The sequence below is a fragment of the Equus caballus genome, chromosome 1, assembly GCF_041296265.1.
Source record: "Equus caballus isolate H_3958 breed thoroughbred chromosome 1, TB-T2T, whole genome shotgun sequence".
NCBI lineage: Eukaryota > Metazoa > Chordata > Mammalia > Perissodactyla > Equidae > Equus > Equus caballus.
In genome coordinates this window covers 104118388-104145559 of record NC_091684.1, presented here as the reverse complement: position 1 = coordinate 104145559, position 27172 = coordinate 104118388, and the positions used below count along the sequence as shown (strand labels likewise).

At 46.2% G+C, this 27172-nt stretch overlaps 1 protein-coding gene across 2 annotated transcripts in view; it reads left to right on the top strand.

Moving 5' to 3' along the window:
* ALPK3 (alpha kinase 3) overlaps positions 1-27172 on the top strand; it is a 47579-nt gene that overhangs the window by 5341 nt on the left and 15066 nt on the right. The window contains exons 2-5 of one of the 2 annotated variants that reach the window (XM_023649645.2): positions 49-87; positions 3604-3725; positions 14036-14153; positions 14760-15993. In XM_023649645.2, the coding sequence (XP_023505413.2) occupies positions 49-87; positions 3604-3725; positions 14036-14153; positions 14760-15993 (1513 nt within the window). The remainder of the gene's footprint in view (positions 1-48; positions 88-3603; positions 3726-14035; positions 14154-14759; positions 15994-27172) is intronic. The other variant, XM_070230546.1, reaches the window with a different exon arrangement.

Sequence of the window (27172 nt, the reverse complement as noted above, 5' to 3'; positions counted from 1 at the left end):
TCTCCTTGCTTTTTTGGCCTAATGATTCCATTTGCTGTTTTTGCTTAGCTTATCAAGCAACCGGTTGCCTCACCCCAGCTCTGGAAGGTAAACGCACATTGCATTACATTTCTCTGACTGCTTTTTTCTTGGGTCTGGGCGTCGAGGGGCCTCTGGGTGACTGCTTGTGCACTAACCAGGCTGCATGGGGTGAGGGGAGGGCTGGAGGGTGGGTGGGGGAGGATGTGAGAGGGGACTCACGTCAGCATGGGTCTCACAGGGCCAAGAGTTGATGCTTGCATGGACTATTTGAAAGGGGTTCAGGGACCCAGAAATAGGCAAGGGTTCCCGACATGCCTGCACCTATATCTCTGTGCCCCTGGGAGAGGCACCACGGGACCAAAACAGGGATCCACCGGTCATGTGACTCACTTCCCCATCCTAGATGCTGATGGTTTTGTAACCACATATCTAGGTTTGGCACCTTGCTGTCTGTCTTCCAATCATGGCTACTGCCTTAACGCTTACTTTTCTCTGGTCCCTTAAGTTCTCTTCCTACCACCTCTTTCTCTGAATTCCTTTTCCTTTGGCTCCTCTCCACCCCTGCGGACTGTGAGCTCTGTGAAGTCAGGCAACAGCATGTCAGGGTGTCCCTACAGAGCAGCCTGTTCTCTAAATCTGCCTCAGAGCCAGGGCAGGGCCTGAGCAAGCCTGTGGTCGAGGGTTGCCCCTTGAATGACTGTCCTCTTGCCTCCAGAGCAGGGGACAGCTCTCCACCCCTGGCTGAACTGACTGTTATGATCAAAGTGGGAACATCTCCTGGCCGCCTCCCACCGCTTGGGCCTCATCCCAGACTCTGGTGGATTTGGGGAGAATCCACTACAGTTCGTTTTCAGAGAGAAAGATTTCTGAGTAGCGAACTGGGCTCTGAGTAGCTGTCATTCCCGTAGACGTGACCAGCACCTACCATGTGCGTTTCCTTTGATAGGGAGACTACTGAAGAGCCCTTGTTCTGGGGGACTCAGGTCCGAAGGGGTGGAAGAGGGGGTGTCACAGCTAATTCAAAGTGGGGTGTGGGGAGTGCTGAAAGAGAAAGGGCCTTGGAAGTTTATTTTAAGCAAGGTAAATGCCCAAACCCAAGGGCACGGTTAGGTTCCTTTGAACATCATGAAAACCAGCGATTCTGCTGTTCTTTAGAGACACACAGTTAGGCTGCGATGTCCTTATGAAGTCACAGAGCTGGAAGGAATTGGAGGTGTCAGGGTGGGACCAGACCATTTCTGGTGTGTGGACCTCCTGGGTTTCCAGGGAATTGGAGGCAGCACCCCCAGGGTCCATCCTACATCCGAGTGGTTTGGAGGATGGGGACAGAAAGCAGGTGACATTCAGTGGGACATGACAGTATCTGTAGTGACTCCCCCCAAGTGCATCCCAGACCCGCTCCCCTAGAGGGATTTCGTCTAGTTCTGCCCTTCAGCAGTTCCTTATGATTTCCCAGTGTGAACATTTTTTATAATACAATTTAGGACCTAGTGTGGAAAGTTTGAGAAGATGTGTTCTTTCCCATTCAAAAAAATTAATGCAATAAAATAACTGCCTGTTGTTGACTATCTAGACTGAGCACTTGTCTCTGCAAATTTTCTTGAGGCGTAATTTCCCTTTCTCATTTATCCAGTAGCTGAAATTTTTCTTAGACTTGCCAAAGCAGGTTCATCCCTGCTGATACGTCTCTTTCCTAGAGAAAGAGCCTGAGGTGAATATTAGGTCCAGGTTCATGTTCATGAGTAAGGTAGGATTCAAATTATGTAGGGAGGACATAATTAGAGATGTTCTGAATTAGTTACAAAATCACACAAGTCTGATTATTTTTGGTGTGGCAGTTTCCTCTAAAAACTGTTGGTTAGGATTCAGCAGCCCCCAAACTCAGAAATTGCTGTTAGTAGGAGAGTAGAAAGAAATGTTGTCAGATGTTATATTTCCTGAGTGTCAGGGAGTTGATAGTCCAGGTTCTGAAAGACCCTCTATTTCTGGGTGGATCAAGAGAGAAAGGAAAAGATGCTTATTAGACAGATGAGTTCGAGGTGAGAGTGTTACCGGGCAAGTTATGGAAGTCTGACTGCAGATCCAGTTCAAGTATTCATGCATGTGGGAGGTTGGGATCCCCTTTCTGGGTAGTCTTTCATGGGGAGGACTCCTGTCAGCCCCCCCAAAGACCCAGGCATCTGTATTCCAATGGAGAAACCACAACTGGGTCCGTATCAGCCCAGAAGTCCTGGGATACAAGCTTTCTCCTCAAATTCATGTCCAGAATGATAGCCACAGAAATGATAAATTGACTGTGGAAGCACCCCCCTGCACCAAAGCTTAGAGTTGTAGCTCCTGTTTGCTTGTGTTCCCACGGACTCCCACCTCGCCCCTCGTGGAGAGGTCATGGGCAGACACACCTTGCCCAGAGGGGGCCATCCCCTCCTCCGAGGCACAGAGAAAGGCAGGTTTGAATGACTAGTCTTCTCACCACAGTTCCTCCTGCTTCTCTTCACCTGACCCCTCACGGTTCTCCCTGCTGCTCACAATAGGGTGTGTGAGTTGTGAGGGGGAGGAGGGCTGGGCACAGCTTGTGCACCACACAACCTAGCTGTGTGGTTATGCTTCACGCGTGGGGATGCACCATGACTGCTGGCCCGTGAAAGGGTTTGGCATGATGGTTTGCTTCCTGTGCGCAGGAAGGAGAGGACTGTAAATACTGAGAAGTATTGATGATCCTGTGTTGGACTCAGTGAGCCCACAGATGCCCCTGAATTCTGGAAGATGGACTGTCAAAAGGGAACTAAAGGTCCTCGCTTTGCAGGGGTGAATCTGTTTGTGGTTTGGCAGCTCTGCTTGTTGGTCCTGGAGCTGCCAGCCATGTATTCACTCGAGCATGTGGTGTCCACGGACGGAGCAGGGGAGCCATGGCTGGCTTGCCACTGCAGATCGATGGCCCTGTTTAGGATCAGAATTCATTTGAGTCTCTCTTTTCTGATACCCCCAAGAATTAAAGTCCACCTTTGGATCTAGACCCCTGGCATTGGCCAGCTTCTTTTTTTCTACTATGGGTCTGCACTCACAAAGGTGGGAGCTTTTCTGCTGAGCCCAAGCTTTGGGAGAGACCCCTGAGCTCCTAGGACCTATGTACCCTTGGGGGTTGGCTGGCTTTTCCCTCTTTGGCATGAATGGAGGCTCTGCTGTGCCTCTCCATCTCTGAGGCTGGGCCTATCCATGCGTGTGTCTCCCCCATGCACGAGCTTCCCTGGAGATGACAGGTGGAGGGTGAAGCAAGGCCTCCCATAAGGATGGGATGGGAACGCCAGGGCTGGTGGTCTGGCATGCTCAGGAGCCTGGCCTGTGTCAGAAGACTGCCTATTGTAATGGGTCTGGGTCAGGATTCCATTCAGCCCTTTGGTACCATCCTTACCCCTAACCTGGCCAAGAAGCCTCGGCTCCCTTGAAGAGACTTGCCCAGGTTTAGAGCCATGGCCATGGGATGACAGATGGACATGGTAAGATTTAAGCTGCCTTGGACAATGCCAGGCTGTGGTATATTGGGGGGGAAGGCTGCTCTGAATAGTTCTTTGCCTTTCCTAGGAGCACCTTCTGCTCCATCATTGCTCAGCTAACAGAGGAGACCCAGCCGCTATTTGAGACAACGCTCAAGTCCCGGGCTGTGTCCGAGGACAGCGACGTCAGGTTCACCTGCATCGTCACAGGTAATGAGGCCATCTGTATGATCCACACCAGGGCCACTGCACAGAGCAGGGTCCAAGGGGGCTGTGGGGACAGGCATGGAGGGGGTTTGGCTGTGTGCACAAAACTGCAAGGTGGCTTTTGTTTCTTAGCTTTCTCTCCAGTTTAATCTCCCTGTGTGGGCTGGGGTCCCTTACTCCTCCCATTCTGGAGCCACACATACTCCAGCTCTTCTTCAAAACCTGTCTTTAGTAAAGGTTCCTCACCCTCAGGCATACATACATAACTGATGAATCTTAGTTCTGAGGAAAGAAGCTCTCCAGTTGAAAGAGGTTTTCAAGACCATCTCCCCAAATATCCCCATCTTACAGTTGAGTAGTTTGAGGCTTGGGAGTCTCACGCCTGAGAGACAGTGATGTAGAGGCATTCTGACTGCAGACCCTGGAAACAGACTGCCTGGCTTGGGATGCTGGTTCATCCCTTTCCAATTGTGTGATACCAAGTAGGTTACAACCTCTCAGTGCCTCATCTGGGAAGTGGGGATGATGATAGAATGAACTTCATAGGCTTATTATGAGACTGAATGCATTAATACCTGCAAAGCATTTGGAAGAATACCTGGGATACAGTAAGTACCATATAAGTGTTAGAAATTAAGACCATTATTATTTGCATTTCACTGAGCTCCATGGTAGAGTTTGAAGCAACAGGTCAGCAGAATAGGAAGCAGAGTGATACTCCTTGGAAAAGGAGGATGAAGGGGTCAGAGTACTGGGAAGCTGGCGTCGGGCATTGCCCCTCCCTCAAACCTCCCAGCAGTCTCCCATTGCACCAACCTGACCTGCTTGGGGCCTGCAGAACTCACCGATGGGTGCCTGCCCCTCCAAGCTGTGCAGCTACTAGTTGAAGGGTCCCAGGTCAAGGTTTCCTCTGAGAACCCATTTTTCAGTAAATCAAGGGCATTGGTTTTTTCCAGCTGTGACATGCCCTGAATCCTGGGGACTTGTCTGTCCTAGCCAGCTAAACAGCTTCTCTAGGATTGGGTTCCCCTGGGCAGCTCTCACCCTTACCCAGAACCCTCTGAGCTCCAGGCTGAGAACACCGTCTGTTCCAAGAGATGCACCTGCATCTCTTACCTTTGTACAGCCGTAACATGTTTTGCCACATTCATTGGTTTCCATTGTCATTGAATTGTTGCAAAACCCTGTGAAGTAAGCTCTATTATTAGTCAAATTTTACAGAGAAGGAAACAGACTAGGTTAGGTGACGGGCCACTGTCCGCAGAGCTGGTGGGGAGGAGATGCTTCTGCTGCTCGCTTGTGCCTGTGTCTCCTGTCACCGTGGCACTAACAGTTTTCTAGAAAAACTCGGCTCTTTCACAACAGCTCCATCCTTTTGCATATGCTGTTGTCCCTATATAGAAAGTCCTTGATCCTTCTTTTTAAAGAAAATTAATTTTTATTTTATCAAATTAATGCATGTACATAATTGAAGACTTCAAATTATACTATGAGGCATGTATCAAAATGCAACAGTTCATCCCTCCCACCAATTTGTCTTCCCAGAAGCAACTGTTTTCAGCTTTTAGGTGTTTCTTCAGGTGTGTCTACATTTCCGTAATTCTGAGTAACGTGTGAATACTGCTAACTTTTTTTTTTTTACAAATTTATTTATTTATTTATTTTGAGGAAGATTAGCCCTGAGCTAACTACTCCAATCCTCCTCTTTTTGCTGAGGAAGACTGGCCCTGAGCTAACATCCATGCCCATCTTCCTCCACTTTATATGTGGGACACCTACCACAGCATGGGTTTTGCCAATCGGTGCCATGTCCGCACCTGGGATCCGAACCGGCGAACCCTGGGCCGCTGAGAAGCAGAACGTGCGCACTTAACCACTGTACCACTGGGCCGGCCCCTACTGCTAACTTTTGAGTCTTCGGGTTTAGATGCTGTCTAGGCCTCTGGTTAGGGTAGATAAGGAATTAGCTCTCTTTATCATCGTTTTTCTCTGCTTCTCACTTATCTTCTCAACATAATTATATCACAATTTTTGCTTAAATCAATATTTACTGTTTACCTTATTATGCCTATGCAGTATGATTCATTACTGAACATTGTGGTATATAATGATTATATTTCTATCTTCTGTTTTTCCCAAAGTTAGCAGTTTCTTTAATTTTTCATTTAGTTTTTTGATATCTATTGCTAATTTTTCTTATACCTTCTAATAGCCTCTTACTACAATTTTCTACAATGCCATCAGATCTGTTACTTTCCTTGGAGACATCCCTTTTGGAAATCTCTGTTCTTTGATCTGATCTGGTGGCCTTTTACCTGATACACAGCTGCTCTCCTGGGTCTTCCCGTTGCCTTTCTCTTGGGTTTGATTCAGTTTCCTGGATCTCATGTCTTCTTTTTTCTTGGTTTACTCTCTGGCTTTATTGAGCTATATCCTCCAGTATTTTCGTCAAGCCCTAAGGGTGGTACAGAAGCAGGAGGCATTGTGATGACAAGCTCTCAATCTGTTTCTCCTTTGAGTCATTCTGCTCCAAGGTGATTTCGTTGCGCTCTGTGTCTGGCACGTGGTCGACATCCTAGGATCTCCCTTCACCATCATGCTGTAGATAGCCCTTACCTATCTCCTGTGATGGATTTCCTGTTTTTCGTATTCCACATTTTTCTCTTTCTTGATTTACATTTTTGTTTTGGTGACTCCCTAGGAAGAGTACGTGGGAAGTAAGCATTAGACAACTTGTGTCTGAAAGTGTCTTTTTTTCTACTTTCCTCTTGATGAAGAGTTTGGCTGGGTGTAGAATTCTATGTTGAAAATAATTTTCGTTCAGAGTTTTGAAGATGTTGCTGCGTTGCCTTCTTGCTGCCAGTGTTGCTGTTCAGAACAGAAGACGATTCAAGTCCTAATTCTTTGCGTGAGACTGGTTTTTCTCTCTGGAAGCTTGTGAGAATGTTCTGACATTTCATGATGATGTATCTTGATATGGGTCATTATGGGTCATACTTGGACACTTTCAATCTGGAAATCTGAGGTTATTTTGATGTTGATTCCTTCCTCCTTCTCTGTTCTTTCTTTCTGGAACTCTTGTTGTGAGGCTATCTGCTCCCCTGGACTCGTTCTTTTATTTCCTTATCCTTTCTTCCTCCCTCATCTATTTGTCTTTTTGCTCTACTTTCTGGGAGATTTCCTCAGTGTTATCTTTCAACCCTTCTATTGGATTTTAATTTCTAAGAGCTCTTTTTTAATCCTTTTCTATGGCATCCTGTTCTTCTCATGAACGTAGTATCTTCTCTTAGCTCTCTGAGACTAGTAATGATAGTTTTCTGAAAGTTCCCTTCTCCCTGCATAGCTTGTGTTTCTTCCAATTTGCTTTTTTTCTATTTAATTGTTTCGGTCCTTAATCTGCTTTTTATAGGCTTTCTTCAGATATCAAAGAATCTTTGGCTGAGAGATAATGATTGAGAGTGGGAGACTAAAAAGCTGATTGGAAGTTGTGAGCAAGTAGGAGGGGCTTGAAAACTTGGATCTTCACTGTAGGGTGATCTGATGGCCACTGTTGGGAACTGACAAAATACGTTTCTTTAGTTCCTTCCTCTTGGATGAGCTAGATTCCCTCGTAACTGCTCTTCCAGTACCTTGCCTGGATGGTAAAAGTTTCCTGGGAACTATGCAGATTAGAGGGTTGGGTGGGCCCTCAGCATAAAGCATTTATTTTATATATACGGTTATTACATTTTCCTGTTTTCCATAGAGCAGTCATGTCCTCAACTGTGCTGGCTTAAGGCCTTAACTTGCCTGAGGGCAAAGTTTTACCTTTCCAGATAATAAACCTCACCTTTGGCCGCAGTGGAGAAGGAGCAGGTATCCAGTGGTATGGAGTGGGCGAGGGGATTCAGAGATCTGGTTGTTTTTCAACAACTTTTAGCCTCTCCTCCTTCCCTTTTACCCCCAGTTCCAGAGGTACTTTCAAATTGTTGCATTGATTGCTCTCCTTGCCTGTTCTCTCCTTCCTTCCGGTTTTATACCTTTTAATAAAAACTCTCTTTAGTGTGATCTTAGTGGGGTTTGGGGAGACAGTGAAAATAGATGGTATGCTCATTCTGCCTTTTGCCTAGAAGCCTACTCCTTCTTTGCCTGGCAAATTCCTTCTCATCTTTCAAAGCCCAGCTCAAACAGCTCATCCTCCAGGAGGTCATCTCCAGCATTTCCACGGAGAGCTCCCGCCCTGTGCTCCCTGGCACTGTTTCTTTGTTTATGCATCTCTTTCTCCAACACGACCATGAGATCTGTGAGGATAGAGCACACACCTGCCACGTCATGCCTCTCTGGGGCAGGCACAAAGAAGACGCAAAGTACATATTTGCCAAATGACCGCAGTGAACTTGACTTGCTGACGACAAAATCAGTGTCTTCCACTTTCCACGTTGCCTGTTTGTTTCAGCTGCACCTCCAGTGCCCTGGCAACAGCAGCTGCTGCGGGGGCCTTGGACCACTTGAGAGATGCAGGCATCAGGGATGGCTCTCTCCTTTCCTTCTTCCATTCTGTCCTTTGTAGCCATGAACTCTGAGAGCAACAGGGAGAAGCCAGACGTGAGTCTGACTTATAGAATATTGGGGTATTTTATCGAATACTCCCTGTGTCATCATGGGAGTAAGCTTTTCTCTGTTTCAAGCCCAGCCCAAAGGGCAAATTTTCATGCCTCAATTGCCAAACACCCGTGTCTCATGATGACCAGCCAGGGCCATGGTCTTCTGCTCAGGAGTGCCTACCATGTTGAGATCTACAACACTGCTAATTAAGGCTGTAAGATTTCCAGGGTTCTAGCTATCTCTAACATCCATACCTTAGTCCATTGTTGTACCTGACTCCCTCCTCCCCTCTCCTCGCCCCTACATATATAATATATCTCAGGTCACCTGAGTTTTGTGTAGCGGATTAGGAAAGAGGTCTCTGTGATCACCATCGTACACTGTAAATAAGCCATTTCCAGTTAGCAAGGAGAAAATGTAGACTGTGGGAGGGGAAGGGGGAGGGGAAAGGGTGTGCAGGAAGATCAGAGGACAAAGGGAACAGGGTTAGAAATTGGGTCTCTGCAGTCTGGAAGGTGGGCAGTGGATGGATCTGTGGCTGAGACTGGCCTCCGTGTGGGGCTGTGTGGTGATCCCGGCTCGTCTTCGTGGAGATAGAGTGACCATGCTTGTTTCTTCCTCCCACCCTGCTGGTAGCATTCCGTAAACGAGGCTGGGATGAGTCAGCCGCATGAGAGCCCTGTTGAGAGCATGTAATGCTGTCCTGGTGGCTCAGAACCTGGTCCAGGCGAGGGAGTGGAGTCTGTGCCGATTCCCCTGCTGGCTGAGCTGTGAGGGAAGCCCTTGTGGGCTTGGAGAAGAAATGAACAGCCCTGAGGTTCTTCCCTCCCAGAGTGAGCCTTTAGGGGGGTAGTGGGTCTTGACTGAGGCCTTCTGGCTCCTGTCTCCCCCAGGGGCCTCTCTGGCCAGAGTGCTACTATCCTCCTTGAGGCTGCCCACCTCTGTCCAGCATGGTGGCCCCCATTCTCCTCGACTCTATTGTAGACTATGTTGGGGTGTGTGTGTGTGTGTGTGAGTGAGTGTGTGTGTGCCTATGTAGGGGTAGGAGGAGGAAGCAGCAGCAGCAGCAGCAGCTAGACAGAGGGACTCAACCTTTAGACAGAACCAAGTTCCAGAAGAAACTTTTTTAGAGAAATAAGTCTCACATAATGACTGCTGGGGGCAGAAACTTACATGTTGGTCCCAGAACCCTCAGTGGAAAGAGCATTGGAAGAAGGAAAAGGAAACTAGGGGCTTTCTTGTGCCGGCTGTGTGACCCTGGGTAAGTTACTTAGTTTCTCTGAGCCTCATCTTCCTTTTGTGTAAAATAGGGGTTAAAACCCCCGCCTGTCTGTTTTATAAAGAGAGGGATTTGGATTTCGGCTTCTCTATGTGCCAGCTGGATGACTTTAGGAAGAAGCCTTAATTTCATGGGCCTTCAGTTCCTCCTTCTTAAATTGGGGATTAATAACAGTACATTTCTCATAGGATTTCTGTGAGGGTTACATGAGATAATACATGAAAAATGTTCAGCTCAATATCTGGCACATAGTAAGCCTTCAAGAAATGTTAGCAGTTGTTCTCACCAGATTATAATGAGGGCCAAATGAAGTTCTATCTTTGAAAGCTCTTTGAAAACGCTAAATTTACGTTCATCATTATTCTCCCCTTGAATCTGAGCTTCTCCAGACTGGGAATGGTTGGGACAAGGTGGCGAGACTCTGAGCTGGGTTCCAGACTCAGGCCTGCTGGCTGTGAAGCAGAGGTCTCAGGGCGTCAGGGGGAAGAGGGCAGGCCACAGGCTCCGGCGCTGCTGTGGGCTCCCCTGGCCAGGGCCGAGTGTGTGTGTGTGCACGCCTGCCTGTGGGTGCACGCACGGGCATACACGTGTGTGCAGCTGGGGATCAAGGACCTCTCCCGCTTTCCTGTGTTTTAAAATACAGTTCATATTATCCAGGTGACAAGGAAATATTTTCTTTCGAAATAAAGTTGTTTCCAAAACCCATTGTTGCCGTGGAGCCCTAAGCGGTCAGGTTGGCCCCCATTTTGTGAAGAGGCATTAGAGCAGGGCGTGGGGGCTGAGGCCTCCACCTTGGGGCTGTGGGGTCCACTCAGCGTCCCCCTCCTTGCCCCAGCCTGACTGGACTCAGATGTCCTGGGGGCTGAGGCCTCCACCTTGGGGCTGTGGAGTCCATTCAACGTCCCCTTCCTTGCCCCAGCCCTCCCCCTCGCCCCAGCCTGACTGGACTCAGATGCCCTGGGGGCTGAGGCCCTGCTGGCTGGTTGTGGGTCAGGGAACTCTGAGCTGGGCCCTCGTAGGGTGAGATCATCCCACGGGTTGGTGAGGACACCTGTGCTGGCCCTGGCCACACGCACGGTGATGTAACCAGGGCTTTAGCTCACAGTGGAAACATGGGGCTCGCTTTACAGTCAGGGCTGCCCAGAGTTTGTTCCTGGCCGACCCAGCGGCAGCCTCGCCTCCCTTGCTCCCTGCTGCTGTACACAGTCCCCAGCCTGCCCTTTGCTCTCCACCCCACATTCTACTGTCACGGTCCTTTGTCAGGCGTGCCCTTCCTATCTGCCTCGTGTTTGTTTGTTCGCTCTTTCCCTTACTCATCCAGCAGATTTTTATTAAGTAGCTACTATGTGCCAGGCACTGTCTTAGGTGGTGGGGATATAGCAGTAAAGAAGATAAGCTTCCTGCTCACATGGAACCTAAGTCCAGCAGGGTGACAGATAAGGAAATAGTCAATCACAGTCTCACAATTAGTGCTGTGAAGGGGACACACAGGCACTGAACCCACATTTTCTGAAATTCTGCCCACCCTTCAAGGCCAGTTTTTTAACTCATGCCGTAAAGCCTTTCCCGGTTCCCCAGCCAAGGTGCTTGCTCCCTTCTCTGCACCCTGAGCACTTAGTGCTTTACTTCATTTATTCGTCTGTGAATGTTTAATGAGTGTTGATTCCATTCCAGGCTCTATGTATTCTGGGATGGCAGTGAGTAACACAGATAAGTTATGGAGCTGACAATTCCATGGGCGGTTGGAGAGGATACACATAAACTAACGAACTCATTCAGGGAGCAATGCCTTCTCTGAGGAAAAATAAACGTAGTAAGAGGGATAAGAAGTGCCAGGGAGAGAGAGTTGCTGTTTTGCACAGGCGGGTAGGGACGGCCTCTCTGAGGAGGTAACGTACCAACAGAGCCTGAAAGAACTGAGGTGTGATGCTCGCATGGTGCGTTAGAGACGAGCCAGCGGGAGCATGTGACTGGAGTGCAGCACGCAAGTCCAAGGAGCTGAGGCCAGAGCAGTCATGGGGTGCACACCATGAGGGCCTTAAGAAATGGGAACGATGGGGGTGTCTTGAGCAGAGGAGTGCCATGATCTGACTTTGTTTTAAAAGGCTTCCTCTGGCTGCTGCTGAACTGAGAATGGGCTGAAGAGAGGCCAAGATGGAAGCAGTCAGATCAGCAAGGAGGTTATTGCAGAAACTGCGAGGATGGGGATGGACCAGCTTGGTGGTGGGGACTGGCAAGAAGTGATCAGATTCTGGATATATTCTAAAGAGAGGGCCCGTAGCGTTGTCTCATGTAGTGGACCTGAGAAAAAGAAAGGAATACAAGATTTCCTCCTCGTTTTTGGCCTGAACCAAATTAGAGGGATGGAGTTGCCATTTACTGAGTTATGTGGGAACTGGCTCAGAGAGGGGACTGAGAAGTTTGGCTTGGGATGTGTTTGATTCCTATTAGACCTCCGAGTGAGATGTCAGGTGCACAGTCAGAAATAAGAATGAGGAGTTCAGGGGAGAGGTCTGGGCTGCAGATACGAATTTGGGAGTCATGAGCCTACGGATATATTTAAAGGCCCCAGGATGGGGTTAGATGCCCAAGGTTGTAGGGATAGAGAATGGAAAATGGTTCTGAGGCCTGAACCCTGGCGCATTTAAGATTTACAAGCCCAGGTTGTAAGGGTGGAATGGATGAAAGAGATGAGGAAGAGTGGCCAGTGAAGTGGGAAGAGCATTCGGAAGGAGTGGTGTCCAGAAGCAAGTGAGGAAACCGTTTAAGGAAGGAGGGGGCGGGTCAAAGCTGATAGATTGGGTAGCATAAGAATCACCAGTGACTTTGGCAATGTGTGAGTCCTGGGTGACCTTGACAAGAGCCATTCTGGTGCAGCAGTGGGTACAAAAGCCTGATTGAAGGAGAGAAAGTGAAGACAGTGAGTACAGACAACTCTTTCAAAGAATCTTTCTGTAAAGAAGAGAACAGAGAAATGGGGGCAGGAGCTAGAGGAGGATGTGGGGTCAAATGCAGTTCTTTTTAAAGAACTTTTTAAAGTACAGCAGGCTTTTATGCTTATGGTAATGATACAACAGAGAGGAAACGTTTCATGATGCAGAAGAGGGCAGAAATGACTATTGGAGAGATGTCCTTGACGAGACAAGGAGAGGGGAATCAGTGCGGGCAGCTTTATTAGGTGTGTGGGCAGTTTATCCATAGACCATAGGGAAGGCAGAGTGTGTGCACAGAGGCAGGGCCATCCCTGCCTTGTGTGGGGATCCGTCTTACCTCCTCTACTGTACAGTAGGGTCCCTGAGAGCAAAGACCCTGGCTGTCAAGCTTCCATATCTTCATAACTCTTGCTTGGCAGTCAGCACAGACTTAATATATATATATTTGAGGGAATATATATCAAGTCTTTGATTTCTAATAAGTATTGCCAATCAATTGGTGTGAACTTAAGAACTGAAGCAGAATTCATTGGTAAGGCTGTATGGGATTGACAAGTAGGAGTGCAGCTGTGCCCAGACAAGGAATGGAGCCAGGATTTGCAAGGATGTTGGAGGTCTCTCTGTCTCCTGTCTCTTATTCTATCCTGAACATCAACTTCATTTTTCCATCTTGCTGCAGACCAGCTTTGTCTGCTTCTCAGTCCATGTGGTAGAACATGGCTGTACCCCTTTGAAATTTTATCTCCAGACACAAGGGTTAACTGTTTCTAGGTCCTAAATCCCAAATCTTAAATCAAAGAATTGGATTAGCTTAACTGATTGGGTGTCAATTATTGGACCAATCAGCTATGTAGCCAGGGAGGCAGGGTCATGTGACTCTAACGATTGGAAGCTCCCCTTGTGGGTAGGGAAGTCCCTCTCCTTGAGGGATGGAAGTCCCCAGAGAGGAGAGGCTGGGAAGACACCTCAGTGGGTCTCAAGCAGTGAATGGGTAGGTAGGTAGGTGTGGATGGGCGGATAGATGGATGATGGATGATGGATGATGGATGGATGTTTTAGCTGTGCCATAAAACAGTACTAACAGCTCGGGATCCTGGAGTGAGAGAAGGAGGGCTCTTGGCAGTGCCATTGGTGTTGGGGTACTTGGGGGAGACTTCTGAGGATAGAGCTGTTACTAGAGTTGAGGATGTAGAACAGACCACTGAAGAAAGGAAGCTTATTACTACCAGCCAAGGCTTTCTAGAAACTCCTTGCTTCCTTTCTTACCAGGAAGCTAGGAAATTTCTCCTCCATATTTGCCTTCCAGCTGCTGAAGGGGAACAGTTTTCAGCTTTGACAGGGCCTAACTTCTAAAAATAAGGGCGCTGTATGATAGCCCTGTTCCTCCAGCGAGCCCGGGCTAGGGGGGTCAGTCCAGTCTCTTCAGGTGGTCTGGAGAAGCCACGGCATCCTTTTCTCTCCTCCTACTATTTTGGAACTGGTCTTTCTGCAACCCAAGTCTCCTGCTTCCTTCTTAGGATACCCAGAGCCAGAGGTGACCTGGTACAAGGATGACACAGAGCTGGACCGTTACTGTGGCTTGCCAAAATACGAGATCACTCATCAGGGCAACCGCCACACACTGCAGCTCTACAGGTGAGGGAGAGGGACCTGCTCTGCTCCCTTTGCCCTCCTGAGGGTCCCATGGCCCAAGCCTGCCCTCAGAAATGGAGTCAGCCGGATGAAGATGCCCAGGCAGGATCTCGGCATGGAGGGCAGGGTTCTGCTGCCGAGTCGAACCACCTGGTGAACCGTGTCTGCTCGCCAGTGTCTGGGATCTCCTAAGGCCGGGGTGGGATATTTCTGACAGCCAGAGAGCTGAGCTCAACCAGAGGAGGTCCTGACCCATAGAAACATTTTCCATGAGGTCAGCTGCCAAAAAAAGCTCCTGTGTCATCCTTAGTTCACAAGGGGCTGTGTGGGTCACCTGCCTCTGAAGGGAGCTCTCTTGGGCCCCAAGTCTAATCCCTCTGGAACAGCATGACCTTGGTCACCTCCCCCTTCTTGCCGGCCTCTGTTTCCTCGACTGTAATGGGGAGGGTTGGACGCGGTGAGGTCTGAGGTGGGGCGTGTCTCCCAGGGCAGGGCTTGCCAGGGGCAGGGCAGTGTGCTCTACTCCGAGAGGCTCTGGCTGCTGGGACTGGGGGCCTCTCGCCTTCCAGGAGGGGAGAGTTGGCATCTCATGCGTGCTCCTACCTCTAGGTGTCAAGAAGAAGATGCCGCCATTTACCAGGCCTCTGCCCGGAACCCCAAGGGCATTGTGTCCTGCTCTGGGGTCCTGGAGGTGGGCACCATGACTGAGTACAAGATCCACCAGCGCTGGTTCGCCAAGCTGAAGCGCAAGGCTGCAGCGAAGATGCGTGAGATAGAGCAGAGCTGGAAGCACGGGAAGGAGGCCGTGGGAGAGGCCGACACCCTGCGCAAGCTCAGCCCCGACCGCTTCCAGCGAAAGCGGCGGCTGAATGGGGCTGAGGTGCCAGTCCCCCCGCCCCCTACCAGGGAGGCTGAGGACGGGACCCTGGAGGCTTGGCAGGAAGGAGAGACTGAGCCTGGTCAGCACCCAGCTTTGGGCCTGATCAACAGTTTTGCTCCTGGAGAAGTGACCACCAATGGGGAGGCTGTCCCAGAGAATGGGGAAGACGGGGAGCACGGCCTGTTGACGTACATCTGTGAGGCCATGGAGCTGGGGCCTCAGAGAGCCCCCAAAAAGGAGTCTGGGGCCAAGAAGAAAAAGAAAGATGAGGACCCTAAGCAAGGGCCACGGAAGCCAGAGTTAGAAAAGGCAGCTCGAAGCCACCGTTCTTCTGAAAACTATGTCCCCAGTTCAGACAAGCCTGATTCCTGTGGGACACAGGGGCCCATGGACACAGAGCAGGTTCAGACTCAGCCCAAAGGCAAGGCCGCACGGGGGCCTAGGTCCTCTGGAGTAGGTAGCATCAGGAAGCCAGCCTCTGCTGTGGCCACTCAAGACCAGGCCCAGAATGCCCCGGCCCCTGTCCCAGGCCCAGACCGCGAAATGTACTTCTCCCTGAAAGATTTGTATCTGGAGAGTACCCGGGCCGTCAGGCCCCAGGGCGGGGAGGAGCCCCAGACCCCAAGCAATAGGGCCCCTGGGGAGATGCCCTCAAGGAAGGTACCCAGCGAGGCTGGAGGTGAGAAGGGGCCTGCTACCCCTGGCCAGCCCACGCCCTCAGCCCCCCAGCCAACTAGGCCTTTCAACAGGAAGAGATTTGCCCCTCCGAAGCCCAAAGAGGAGCCCGCCACCAACAGCAAGCCCGACTCTTCCCAGAGTCAAGCTCCAGAACCTGGGGCACAGAGCTCAGGGAAGGCCCCGCCTCAGGCCTCTGCCGAAGTGCCCACACCCCCTGCCCGGCGGAGACACAGCACCCGGGACAGCCCCCTGCAGGGGCGAGCCAGCCACAGGACTCCAGGAGAAGTAAGTGAGGGTGTTGGGTGCCGGGAGGCCGCTCTGGGAAACTGACCTCATGGAAACTCTTGCTGCAACACCTCGGCAGCCAGAGAGCAGTGTGCTATTTATAGAAGGGGGTGGGGTGGGGATGGAGTGCCAGCCAGGAGCAGGGGACCACAGGCCTGGCCCTTGCCCCAGCCAATCTCCATATGCCAGGTATGAGGGCAGCACAGCCTGCCTGTGCCCCTCTCTTCTGACGGCATGGGAGTTCATGGCTGAGGGGACTGTGCCCCAGAGGGAGGTGGAGGACGGCGATGCTCCCTGGGGAGGGAAGGGCCAGTGGGGAGTTTTCTGTGGGCTGCATTGAGTCAACAGTGTTTCATGGGGGACACCGGGGAGCAGGAGTGTGCGCAGTACGCAGTGGGTCTCGACCCGGATGCTCATTAGAAGATTTTTAAGGTGACAAATTTCTAGGAAATTCTGGTTTAATCTAGGTTTTTATCTAAAATTTTGGAGTCAGGTATACCTATGTGCAAATCTGACTATCCTTACCTGTGTGTGATCTAGGGCAAGTCTTAAAATCAGAATAACTACTACTACTAATAATAATAATAACACCTACTTCATCGGGCTGTTGTAAGAGTCCGAGTGCTTAGCACAGTGCCTGGTGTGTCAATAAATGGCAGTGCGTATAAGATATTACGTGGTGGGAGAGAGAGGCAAACTGTTTTACCTGGGAACAAGAGTGTCATCATCTTCTGGGATCATCAGCCAACAGAGAAAAGATGATGTTTTGCATGGAGACAGGGGTAAGGGCGTCCACTATTGGCAGAAAGAGGCAGATGGCTGACAGCATTAAGGAGTTTGATGGGGGGAGAAAGGGAGAGAGGAGCAGGATTGAGCAGAGTGACAGAGGGAAGGTTTGTCCCATTTGTCAATGTTTCGTGTTTCAAGGGGCAGAGGGCAGGCAGTGTTTACAGGAGTGTTGGGAGACAGAGTGTTTTATGGTGGGACAGAAAGAAGACAGTATTTCTGATGAGTGGCAGAAAGAAAAAGTGTTTCAGGAGTGGGCGTGGGGTCGATAAAATAGATGAGAGAGACTTAGACTAAGAAATTATTGATTGCTTATCTGAAATTCAAATTTAGCTGGTGTCTTGTATTTCTTTTTGCTGAATCTGGCAACCCTAAGTGGAAACAACATTCTGGCGGGAACTAAGATGAGACCGTTTCTTGGGATGGAGGAGGCGGGAACATGGGCCCCAGGAAACAGGCGGAGCAGCTGAAAGCAGTTTCACAGGGTCGGGGGAGAGGACGGAGGGCTCCTCGGGACAGCCGAGGGAAACTCATGAGGGACAAGCTGCTTCAGCACCTCATGAAGGGCCGAGGGAAAAGGATGCTTCGTGGAGAGCAGGGAGGCCTGCCCTTCCCAGGGAGAGAACGTTCGTGGGGGAAGGAGGGGCCAGTTTCAAGGGTGGTCAGGGGACGCGGTTTCATTTCGGTGCGTGCTGAGGTTCGTCTGTGGGGCAGAAGTTCAGAGGGCTTAGGAGAGGGCAAACCTCAGACCAGATGCTCTGGAATCGGTTCCTGACTCTCACCTGCTCACCGTTGGTCTCGGGAGATGTCGGAAGCTGGTGTGTGAGTTCCTAGTGGCCCACACGGGGCTGCTCCATGTCCTGACAGCCATCCTTACTGTAGGGATGGCTCTCACGGGCCCCTGGGGAGCTCTTTTGGGAAGCGACCAGGCTGGCGGCCAAGTCTGAGAGTGAATCTGGCTTCTCGGCCCACAGCAGTGGGGAGCACCGCAGCCAGGACGGCTGCATCCTGCTGGCCAGGGCCCTGCTTGCCTTTCACAGGTGAGAGGAGGAGGCATGAGGCTGTCGCGGTGGTTCCACTGTTCCCGCAGAAAGCGTGTGTGGCTTTCATTTTATTTTTTTATACTTTAAAAAATTGTGAAGTGTATCATACATGTTAAAAATGCATTTAACATCTATGTGTATTTTGCAGCTATTGCTTTTTAGTGGCTGAATTTGATTGGTTTTTCATATTTTCATTCTACCAAATCTTTTATTAAAAAACTATTTTTCTGATTATGAGAGAAACACATGGTCGTAGTAGAAAATATGGGTGGAAACCCTAAAAATTAAAAGGAGAAAGTAAAAACTCACCTATAATTCTATCATCCAGAGACATCTTGGGGTATCTACCAATCATTTTATATATGTAATTTTACTATTTTTTAAATTTAATTTGTGCTGTTATTCTGATTCAGTTTTATATCTTGCTTTCTTTATTTTTCATTATTTCATGAGTATTTTCTTATGGTATTCCTAAAAGTTATCTGAAAAACTTCATTTTTAATGATTGTATAAGATGTCACAATCTGCATATTATTCCATAGTGTTTATGATTTCCTTCCCCATTCTAAAGTTAAATATTAATCTATATTTTAAAATAATTTTTGTTGTTTGAATTCATTCATTTGACTTTTAAATTAATCTGGAATTGACTTGGGTGTATAATGTAGCATCATACTATAGCTCAATTTTGGTTAATAAATAGGTAACTTCCCCCAATATCATTTGTGGAGAATTCAACCCTTACCTATTAGTTTATGATTCTTTCTTTCTATACTAATTTTTATACACACTAAAGCCTATCTTAGTTTCTGTCTATACATCTATCATAATCCATTAATCTGTTTGTTGATTCTTACAACAGGATGATCTTGTTTTAATTATTATAGCTTTAACTTCTGTCAGAGCAACTCTCTTATACTTCTTTTAAAAATTTTCCTAGCTATTCTCTCTTCTTTATTCCTTTAGGAAAACTTCAGAATCCTTGTTTGAAATTCTCCCAACTCCTAGATACCGTTGTTTTCTTGCCTTGTATCTTTATATTCACCATTTTAAAAAACTACTTTTAAAAGACATGATGAGTTATTTTTAACAAGATCAAAAGGCTGTTAAATCCTTTCATGAAAAACTGAAGTCAGATTTACATTTTGAATGTTCTTTTAGTAAAACTTGCTAGCTATATATTTTCAAACAGCTTTATTGAGGTAAATTTGCATACCACAACATTCCCTTATTTAAAGTGCATAATTCAACGTACACATTCAGAGTCGTGCAGCCATTACCACAGTCCAGTTGCAGAACATTCCCATCACCCTGAAAAGGTCCCTGTTCTCTTTTGCAGTTACTCCTTGTTCCCACCCTCAGACCCAAGCAACCTGCTTTCTGTTTCCAGACCATTGGTATTTTGATTGGGATTGCCTTAAGTATAAGACTAATTGGGACACATCAATATCTTAATATATAGCTTTCTCCTCTGGGAGCATGGTATTTATTTCCATGACTCAAACCTTCTTTCTTTCTTCTTTTTGAGTACTGTTGTTTTCTTCATGTGGGCCCAGCGAGTCTCTCGTTAGGGTTGGGTACTCTAAGGGTCTCTGCTTCTGGGATGGGATACTGCTGCTCCCCTCCTCTGTTTTGATTTCCCTTCCTGGGAATAAGGGCTATCTCTGGCAGCTCAGTTTAGGCTTCCATCCTGGATGAGGATGAGGAGCAGATGCTAGAATGGAGGCCTCTTGGGTTGTTAAGAATGTCCAGAGACCTTCCCCTAGAGCTCAGCCTTGCTGTTGAGACAGCTCTTCCCTGGCAGATGCAATCTTGCCTTTAAAGGTACTTGGTGAGTGGAAACTGGCTGTCAGTGCCCTCAAAGGCTGCTTTTTAGTGCCCTGCTGAGATCTTCTCTGAGACTGCCTCAGATCTCTGGAGCTGAGGTGCAGGAGCATGGGGACATGGCAGAACGCCCTATCTGCCCAAATCCTCGGAGGGGACAGTGTAGGTGTGAGAGAGCTCTGCTGAATGCCTTGAGACCTCAGAGTGTCTCTTCTTGAGAAACCCTGTCAGTCCTGAGGGTGATCATCCAAAGATGTGGAAACTCCCCTCTATAATCAGGGTTCTTTGGTTTTCAGAGAATACATGAAATGTAAGTATTTTCTGAGAGCTGTTGAAGGGAGGGCGCTTGAGGACAGACATGATCCTTGCCTTAAGGAATTAGCTAATGAATTGAGGGGCTAGACTTACACCAGACCCTAAGCACAGAGAGGATGTGATGAAGAGTTACTGCAGTGGGTTCCAGGGAAGGAGAGTGGGGTGGTCTGCACTCACTAGGGAAGGTATCTGCAAAGAGACCAGACTGGTCGGCAGCATGCATAGGATTTATTAATGGAAATACCATAGTAGAAAAACATCACATAGAATTTTTTTAATATAAAAGAATGCCCGTAGTATCCCAAGATAGTAGGAAATTAGGGAGGTGAAGGAAAGGAAGGAAGACCTTCTGGGAAGGACAAACAGCATGGAGCAAAGGTAAGGTGGTGTGCTAGATGAGGAATGCAAAGCTTGTCTGTCCTGATCTTCATGCCTGGGTGCATTTGAGGCTCCTTAACGCTTTTCCTTCTCTTCTATGTCTTGTGTTCTGCTTTGGTTTGTTTAACATTAACTGTAACATCATTGAGGCTTGGGGTGAAACAGAAAGGGGAGAGAGCTAACATTTATTGAATATCAGCTTCCGGTAGTGCTGGCTTAGATAGTTCAGACCAACTGTCTTACTGAGTAAAGCTGTGCAAAATATTAAAATGTCTACTTGAAGGCATTGGAAAGTTAACAAAGTGAAGAATTACTGGCCCGGGATCTGGGAAGCCATGGAAATCCAGAATGATGAGCCCGGCATTTGGCATAGCTTTTGTCCTGCGGTTGTTTGCTACTCCAGAGGAGGAGAATGAGCCACTCAGCAGAGTTTTAGACAGTCTCCTGGGACTAGGGAGACAAAAATTAGAGTCCATGATCTCAAGGGGGGTAGCCCTGGTAAACCGCCTGGTCTTTGGGTTGGGCCCCTGAAGGTTTGCACCCTAGGAGTAAGGGAATCAGAAGTAAACAACCCTTACAGGGATGGAGGCTTAACTCTGAGTTACCTGGGTGACTAAGAAATATCTCAATCCTGAAGTTGGGTTAAGGTGATTCAAGATCCCTGGTGCCCTCAGGCACCTGGAAGAAGCAAACAAAAATCGTCTGGAGAATGATAGCATCATTTTAAGCCTCAAATTATTCTTAAAAAGTGTTTAAAATATAATATTTGGCACTCAAATGAATATAAGCAGGCACGTAAAGAGAAGAAAACATGAAAATGAACCAGCAAAAACAGCAGACAATATAAATGTGTTCACAGTGGGTTCCAACTTTTGGAATTATCAGACATGAACTATAAAACTAAAACTATACTTCCTATATTCAAGAAGGTAAAAAGACAAGACTGAAAATTTCAGCAGAGAACTAGAAACTATAAAATGTGGCAAAGACTTGAAAATGAACCAACCAGAAATCCAGAACCGAAAAATACAATAACTAACATCAAGTTAGTTATTATGGTAATGGCAGTTCCATTTCTGGATGAGATGGAGCAAACACACTCCACCCTGCGTATCCCATTGAATGCAGTGAAAAACTTGGGTGAGATGCATGGTGCAGCCATTTGATGACTTAGACAAGCAAAGAGTAACAGATAGACTGGGAAGAAGAGTAGGGTTCAAAGTACCACTGAACCAGCAGTGTTTACCTTTTAAAAAAAATCTTCTAGCACTCCCTGGCCTGGACTTAATGCAATCAGATACCCAGAAATAAGCATGAGCATGGACAGAGAGAGCTCCAGGAGAAGCCCTCTAGATCAGGCTTGAGAGTAGGAAAGGGCTTTCCTGGTAGTGACAGTAGTGCCAGCAGAGGCCACAGGTATCTGAAACTTTGAGGGGAGGGAATCTTCCCTCTATTCAGAGGAGCTGTGGTCCCAAGAGAGTGGGATGAAGCCCTTTTGCTTTTTTTTCTCTTTTGAGTCCCTTCCTTGGCCCAGGACACAGGTTTATGTGTGAAAGTATGTGACACTGAGGGGTAAAGGAAGCCCCAGCTATTGGCCAGAGGACTGAAACGGGGAGCCCTAGGGACCCAGACAGTACAGGGGACATCATGGAGAGGGAGAATGTTGGGAAAATGACTTCACAAGCTGTTTATAAGTTCCTGAGCTTATTCCCAAGCTGTTCATGCGTGGATCTGGTTCTGAACAGCTTATCAAAAACAGCATATCAGACTTGCCATTGGGCGACACACCCACAGGACAGATCTAAATAGCACTGCAAAGGCTTTGAAAATGGAACCAACATTGAAACCACAACCTCAGAAGGCTGAATGGAACTTGCAGCCTAAACACAGCCAAGTGGATTGTCTTCTAAGACAAAAATAAAGAAAACAACATTCTCCATAGGATTTATACAAGAACCAGAGTCTCATAGTTTTCAGAATGTCCAGGATACAATAAAAATTACGTGGCACATGAAAAATCAAGAAAGTCTCAACTTGCATGGGAAAAGACAGTTAAAGAATGCTATTGTCAAGGTGGCAGAGATGTTGGAATTATCTGACCTTAAAGCAGCTACTGCAAAAATGTGACAACAAGTGAGGGTGAACACTCTGGAAATAAATGGAAAAATAGAAAGTCTCAGAAAAGAAATACAAGATATAAAGAACAATATGTTGATTTTAGAACTGAAAAACATAATAAAAGACTTGCTGGTTGGGCATAATAGTAGAATGAAGATGATCAGGAAAAGTCAGTGAACTTGAAGATAGATGAATAGAAATTATTTAGTTTGAATAAGGCAGAGGAAAAAAAGATAGGAAAAAGAAGTGAACAGAGCCTCAGGGACCTGTGGTGCCGTATTGAAATGTCTAACATTTGTGTCATTGGAAACCCAGAAGGAGAGGAGAAAGGGTATAGTGCAGAAAAAAATATATGAAGAAATTATGGCTGAAAACTTCCCAAATTTGGCAAAAGACACAAACATACAGATCCAAAAGTTTAGAAAACCCCAAATAAGGTATACCCACAGAATTTCATGCCAAGAAATATCATAATCACATTGCTGGAAACTAAAGACAACAAAAATATGTTGAAAGTAGTCAGAGAAAAACAATGAGTAATTTCTAGTGGAACAATGATTCAAATGACTGTAGATTTCTCATCAGAAACAATGGAGGTCAAAAGGAAGTGGAATAATATTTTTTAACTGCTGAAAGAAAAGACTTTTCAATCTATAATTCTACATTCAGCAGAAATATCTTTCAGTATAGAAGGTAGAATAAAAATACTCCCAGATAAAGGAAAACTAAGAGAATACATCGCTAGCAGATCTGTTCTAAAAGAATTGCTAAAGGAAGTTTTTCAGAAAGAAGGGAAATGATATCAGAAGGAAACCTTTAATATCAGGAATGAAGGAAGAGCAACAGAAATGGTAAATATCTGGGTAAACATAATAAATTATTCTTTTCCTCTTAAATTCTTTAAAATATGTTTGAAGGTTAAAAGTACAAATTATAACCCTGTCTGCTGGAGTTTTTAATGTATGTAAATGTAATATATAAGAAAACTACAGAGGTGGCCTGGTGGCATAGCAGTTAAGTTTGTGTGCTCCACTTCGGCAGCCTGGGGTTCACTGGTTCGGATCCCACGTGCAGACCTACACACCACTCATCAAGCCATGCTGGGGCAGTGTTCAACATAGAAAACAGAGGAAGATTGGCACAGATGTTAGTTCAGTGACAATCTTCCTCAAGCAAAAGAGGAAGATTGGCAACAGATGTTAGCTCAGGGCCCATTTTCGTCACCGAAAAAAAGAAAACTACAACATAAAGGCAGAGAGGATATAGGGACCTATGTGGTGGTAGGTTTACTACATTTCTGTTGAACTGGTAAAATATTGATTCTAAGTAGACTGTGGGAAGTTCAGTATGTATATTGTAAGCCCCAGAGCAACAATTAAAATACTATGCAAACAAATATAGTAAAAATCACAAAATATAAATTAGAATACTAAAAAATGCTTAATTAACCTAAAGGAAGACAGGAAAGGGGAAACAGGAAGGCAAAATAGAGGGAACAAACAGAAAACAAATAAAATAATTGACCTTAATCCAAACATATAAGCAATTATATTAAATATAAGTGGTCTAAACACACCAACTAAAAGACAGAGATTGTGAGAATGGATCAAAAAACATTCCCAACTCTATGCTTTTTACAAGAAATTGACTTCAACTATAATGATATAGGTAGGTTAAAAGTAAAATAATGAAAATATATAATACGCAAACACTAATCAATTTAAAACTGGAGTCACCATATTAATATCAGACAAAGTAGACTCCAGAGCAAAGAAAATTACCAGGGAAAAATAACAAATTACATAATGATAAAAGGGTCAATTCAAGAAAACATAATTGAAAACATGTCTGCCCCTAACATCAGAGCTTCAAAATACATGAAGCAAAAAATTGGTAGAACTGAAAGAGGAACAGACAAATCAACAATTATAGTAGGAGACTTTAACACTCCTCTCTCAGTAATCAATTGAACTAGTAGATAAATAATCAAAGAAAAGAACTGAACAGTATTATCAACCGGCTGGACCTAATAGACACACAGAATATTCCATGTAACAAGAACAGAACACTCATTCTCTTCAAGTGCATGTAAAAATATTCACCAAAAGAGATCATATCCTGAGTCATAAAAAGCCTTAACAGATATAAAATAATTGAAATCATACAAAGTATGCACTCTGACCAAAATGGAATTGAACTAGAAATCAATGACAGAAAGATAATAGGAAAGTTTCTGAACAATTTTAAATTAAATGACATGCTTTTATGGATCAAAAAGGAAAGTCTTAAGGGCAACTGGAAAATATTTTGTACTGAATGAAAGTGAAAATACAACATATCAAAAGTTTGGATGCTCCTGAATCAATGCATTGAGAAAAATTTATAGCATTAAATGTTCGTATTAGAAAAGAAGAAAGACCTGAAATAAATAATCTAAGTTCCCATGTTGGGAAACTAGAAAAAGGAAGAGCAAAATAAATCCAAAGCAAGAAGAAGGAAGGAAATAATAAAGGAAAGAGCAGAAAACAATGAAATTCGAAAATGGAAAACCTATGGAGAAAATAAATTAACCCTAAAAATGGTTATTTGATAAGATCAATGATATTGAGAGACTTCTAGCAAGACTCACAAAGAAAAAAAGGAGAGAAGACACAAATTACCAGTATTAAGAATGAAAAAAGGGCTTGATTGTGGTAATCATTTCACAATCTATAGGTGTGTCAAAACATCAGGTTGTACACCTTGAGTGTACGCCACTTTTGTTTGTTGATTATACCTCAATAAAGCTTTTTAAAAAAGAAAGAAAGTGGATATCACTAGAGACCCTGCAAGCTTTAAAAGGATGATAAAGGACCACTACGAAAAATTATACACAGAAATCCAACAACTTAGATGAAACAGACCAATTCTTTAAAAACCACAAACTACCGAAACTCATGCAAAAATGAAATAAGATGAATAACCCTCTGACCGTAACAGAAATTGAATTTGTAGTTAAAAATCTTTCAAAAAAGAAATCTTTAGGGCCAAATGGTTTCGCTGGCAATTCTACCAAACATTTAAAGATGATGAAGCCTCAGTATTAGCCCTGGGTCTGGGTTTCAGGGGAAGGAGATTTTGAGTTCTTGACACTGCTCTGCCCCTTCCCTGTTAAGCTCCTGGGTTTGTCCTCTGCCTCCCAAAACCAGCGCTCTGGGGCTATGCCCCGTTAGAAGGTTAAAGCCATGGTACTTGTCATTCACTAGTTCATTCCTGTGAGCCTCCTACGCGCTTGAGCCTGGGAAGGATGCAAAGGTGGACCAGCCTGGGTCCTTAATCTCTGAGAATTTGTGGGAAAGACAGGATGGCAAATTAAACCTACTCGTGTTCTCTGTAGTGAAAAAAAACTCACAGAGAACCAACTGGGTTCACCCCTGCTCACACAATTTTTATTTTTAAGAAATATATGACATTCCTTCTCGTATCTCCAGACAGTTCCAGATGTAGACAGACAGACACCCTCCCACCCCCCATAGTTTAGAGAGGTCACCCTTTGTAGGAGAGTACAGAAAGTATTCAATCAACCAATCACCATATGGTTATTGCGCACCAACTCTAACCCTGGACCTGTGCTGGGCCCTGTTTGGAGAGGGAGCGTTCACAGATTAGCAGGTGACACATGCTTGCAACAAATAACTACCACACAGAATGAGGGTATAATGGGAGAAGTAGGTACAGTTGCCAGGGCTGCATAGGGTAGGAAGCCACTAACATTTTTTGGAGGTGGAGAAGGGGACTCAGAAGTCTTCAAAGAAGAGAAGAAACTTGAGTGGGGTCTTCAGGGTTGAGAAGGAGTCCTCTAAATGAGCAAGGAGAAGGCTGAGAATGTCCGGCAGAGGAAAAACACATACAAAGTGGTTATAAAATAGCACAATAGTCACTACGGTAAGTTAGTGTTGTCGGGTGGAGGGACCCAAGAGATGACCCTGGAGAGATAGACCTGGGACCCTTGCTGAAGGATGGGCCTCACTGGTCACACAAGGTTTTATTTACTTATTTATTTTCAATTTTAATTGAATTGTGTTAAGTATGCGTCATATGCACATGGTGTAAAATTTAAAAAGTATAAAAGGTATATAGAGGGGCTGGCCCCGTGGCCGAGTGGTTAAGTTCGTGCGCTCCCCTGCAGGCGGGCCAGTGTTTCGTTGGTTCAAATCCTGGGCGCGAACATGGCATTGCTCATCAAATCACGCTGAGGCAGCGTCCCACATGCCACAACCAGAAGGACCCACAACGAAGAATATGCAACTATGTACCCGGGGGCTTTGGGGAGAAAAAGGAAAAAAGTAAAATCTTTAAAAGGTATATAGAGAATATTGTCTTCCTCAATTCGCCACCCCCACCACCCAGTTCCTCTTCCTGGGCAGCCTTCCAGAACTATTTTCTGTGCGTTTACAATATGTGTGTGTGTGTGCATGTGTGTGTGTGTGTGTGTGTATTTTCCACTCAAAGATTGCATACTGTATTATACCTTCTATCCACACCTTGCTTTTTCACTTGGATATTGATTTTATTTATTTGGAATATGGATGTACTGTAATTCATTGGATCAGTTCTGTGTTGATGGAATTTAGGTAATTTCTAGTCTTTTGCTATTGTGAACTATGCTGCAATGAATATCCTTGTATGTAAATCTATTTGCACATGAAAGTATATCTATAGGATAAATTCCTAGG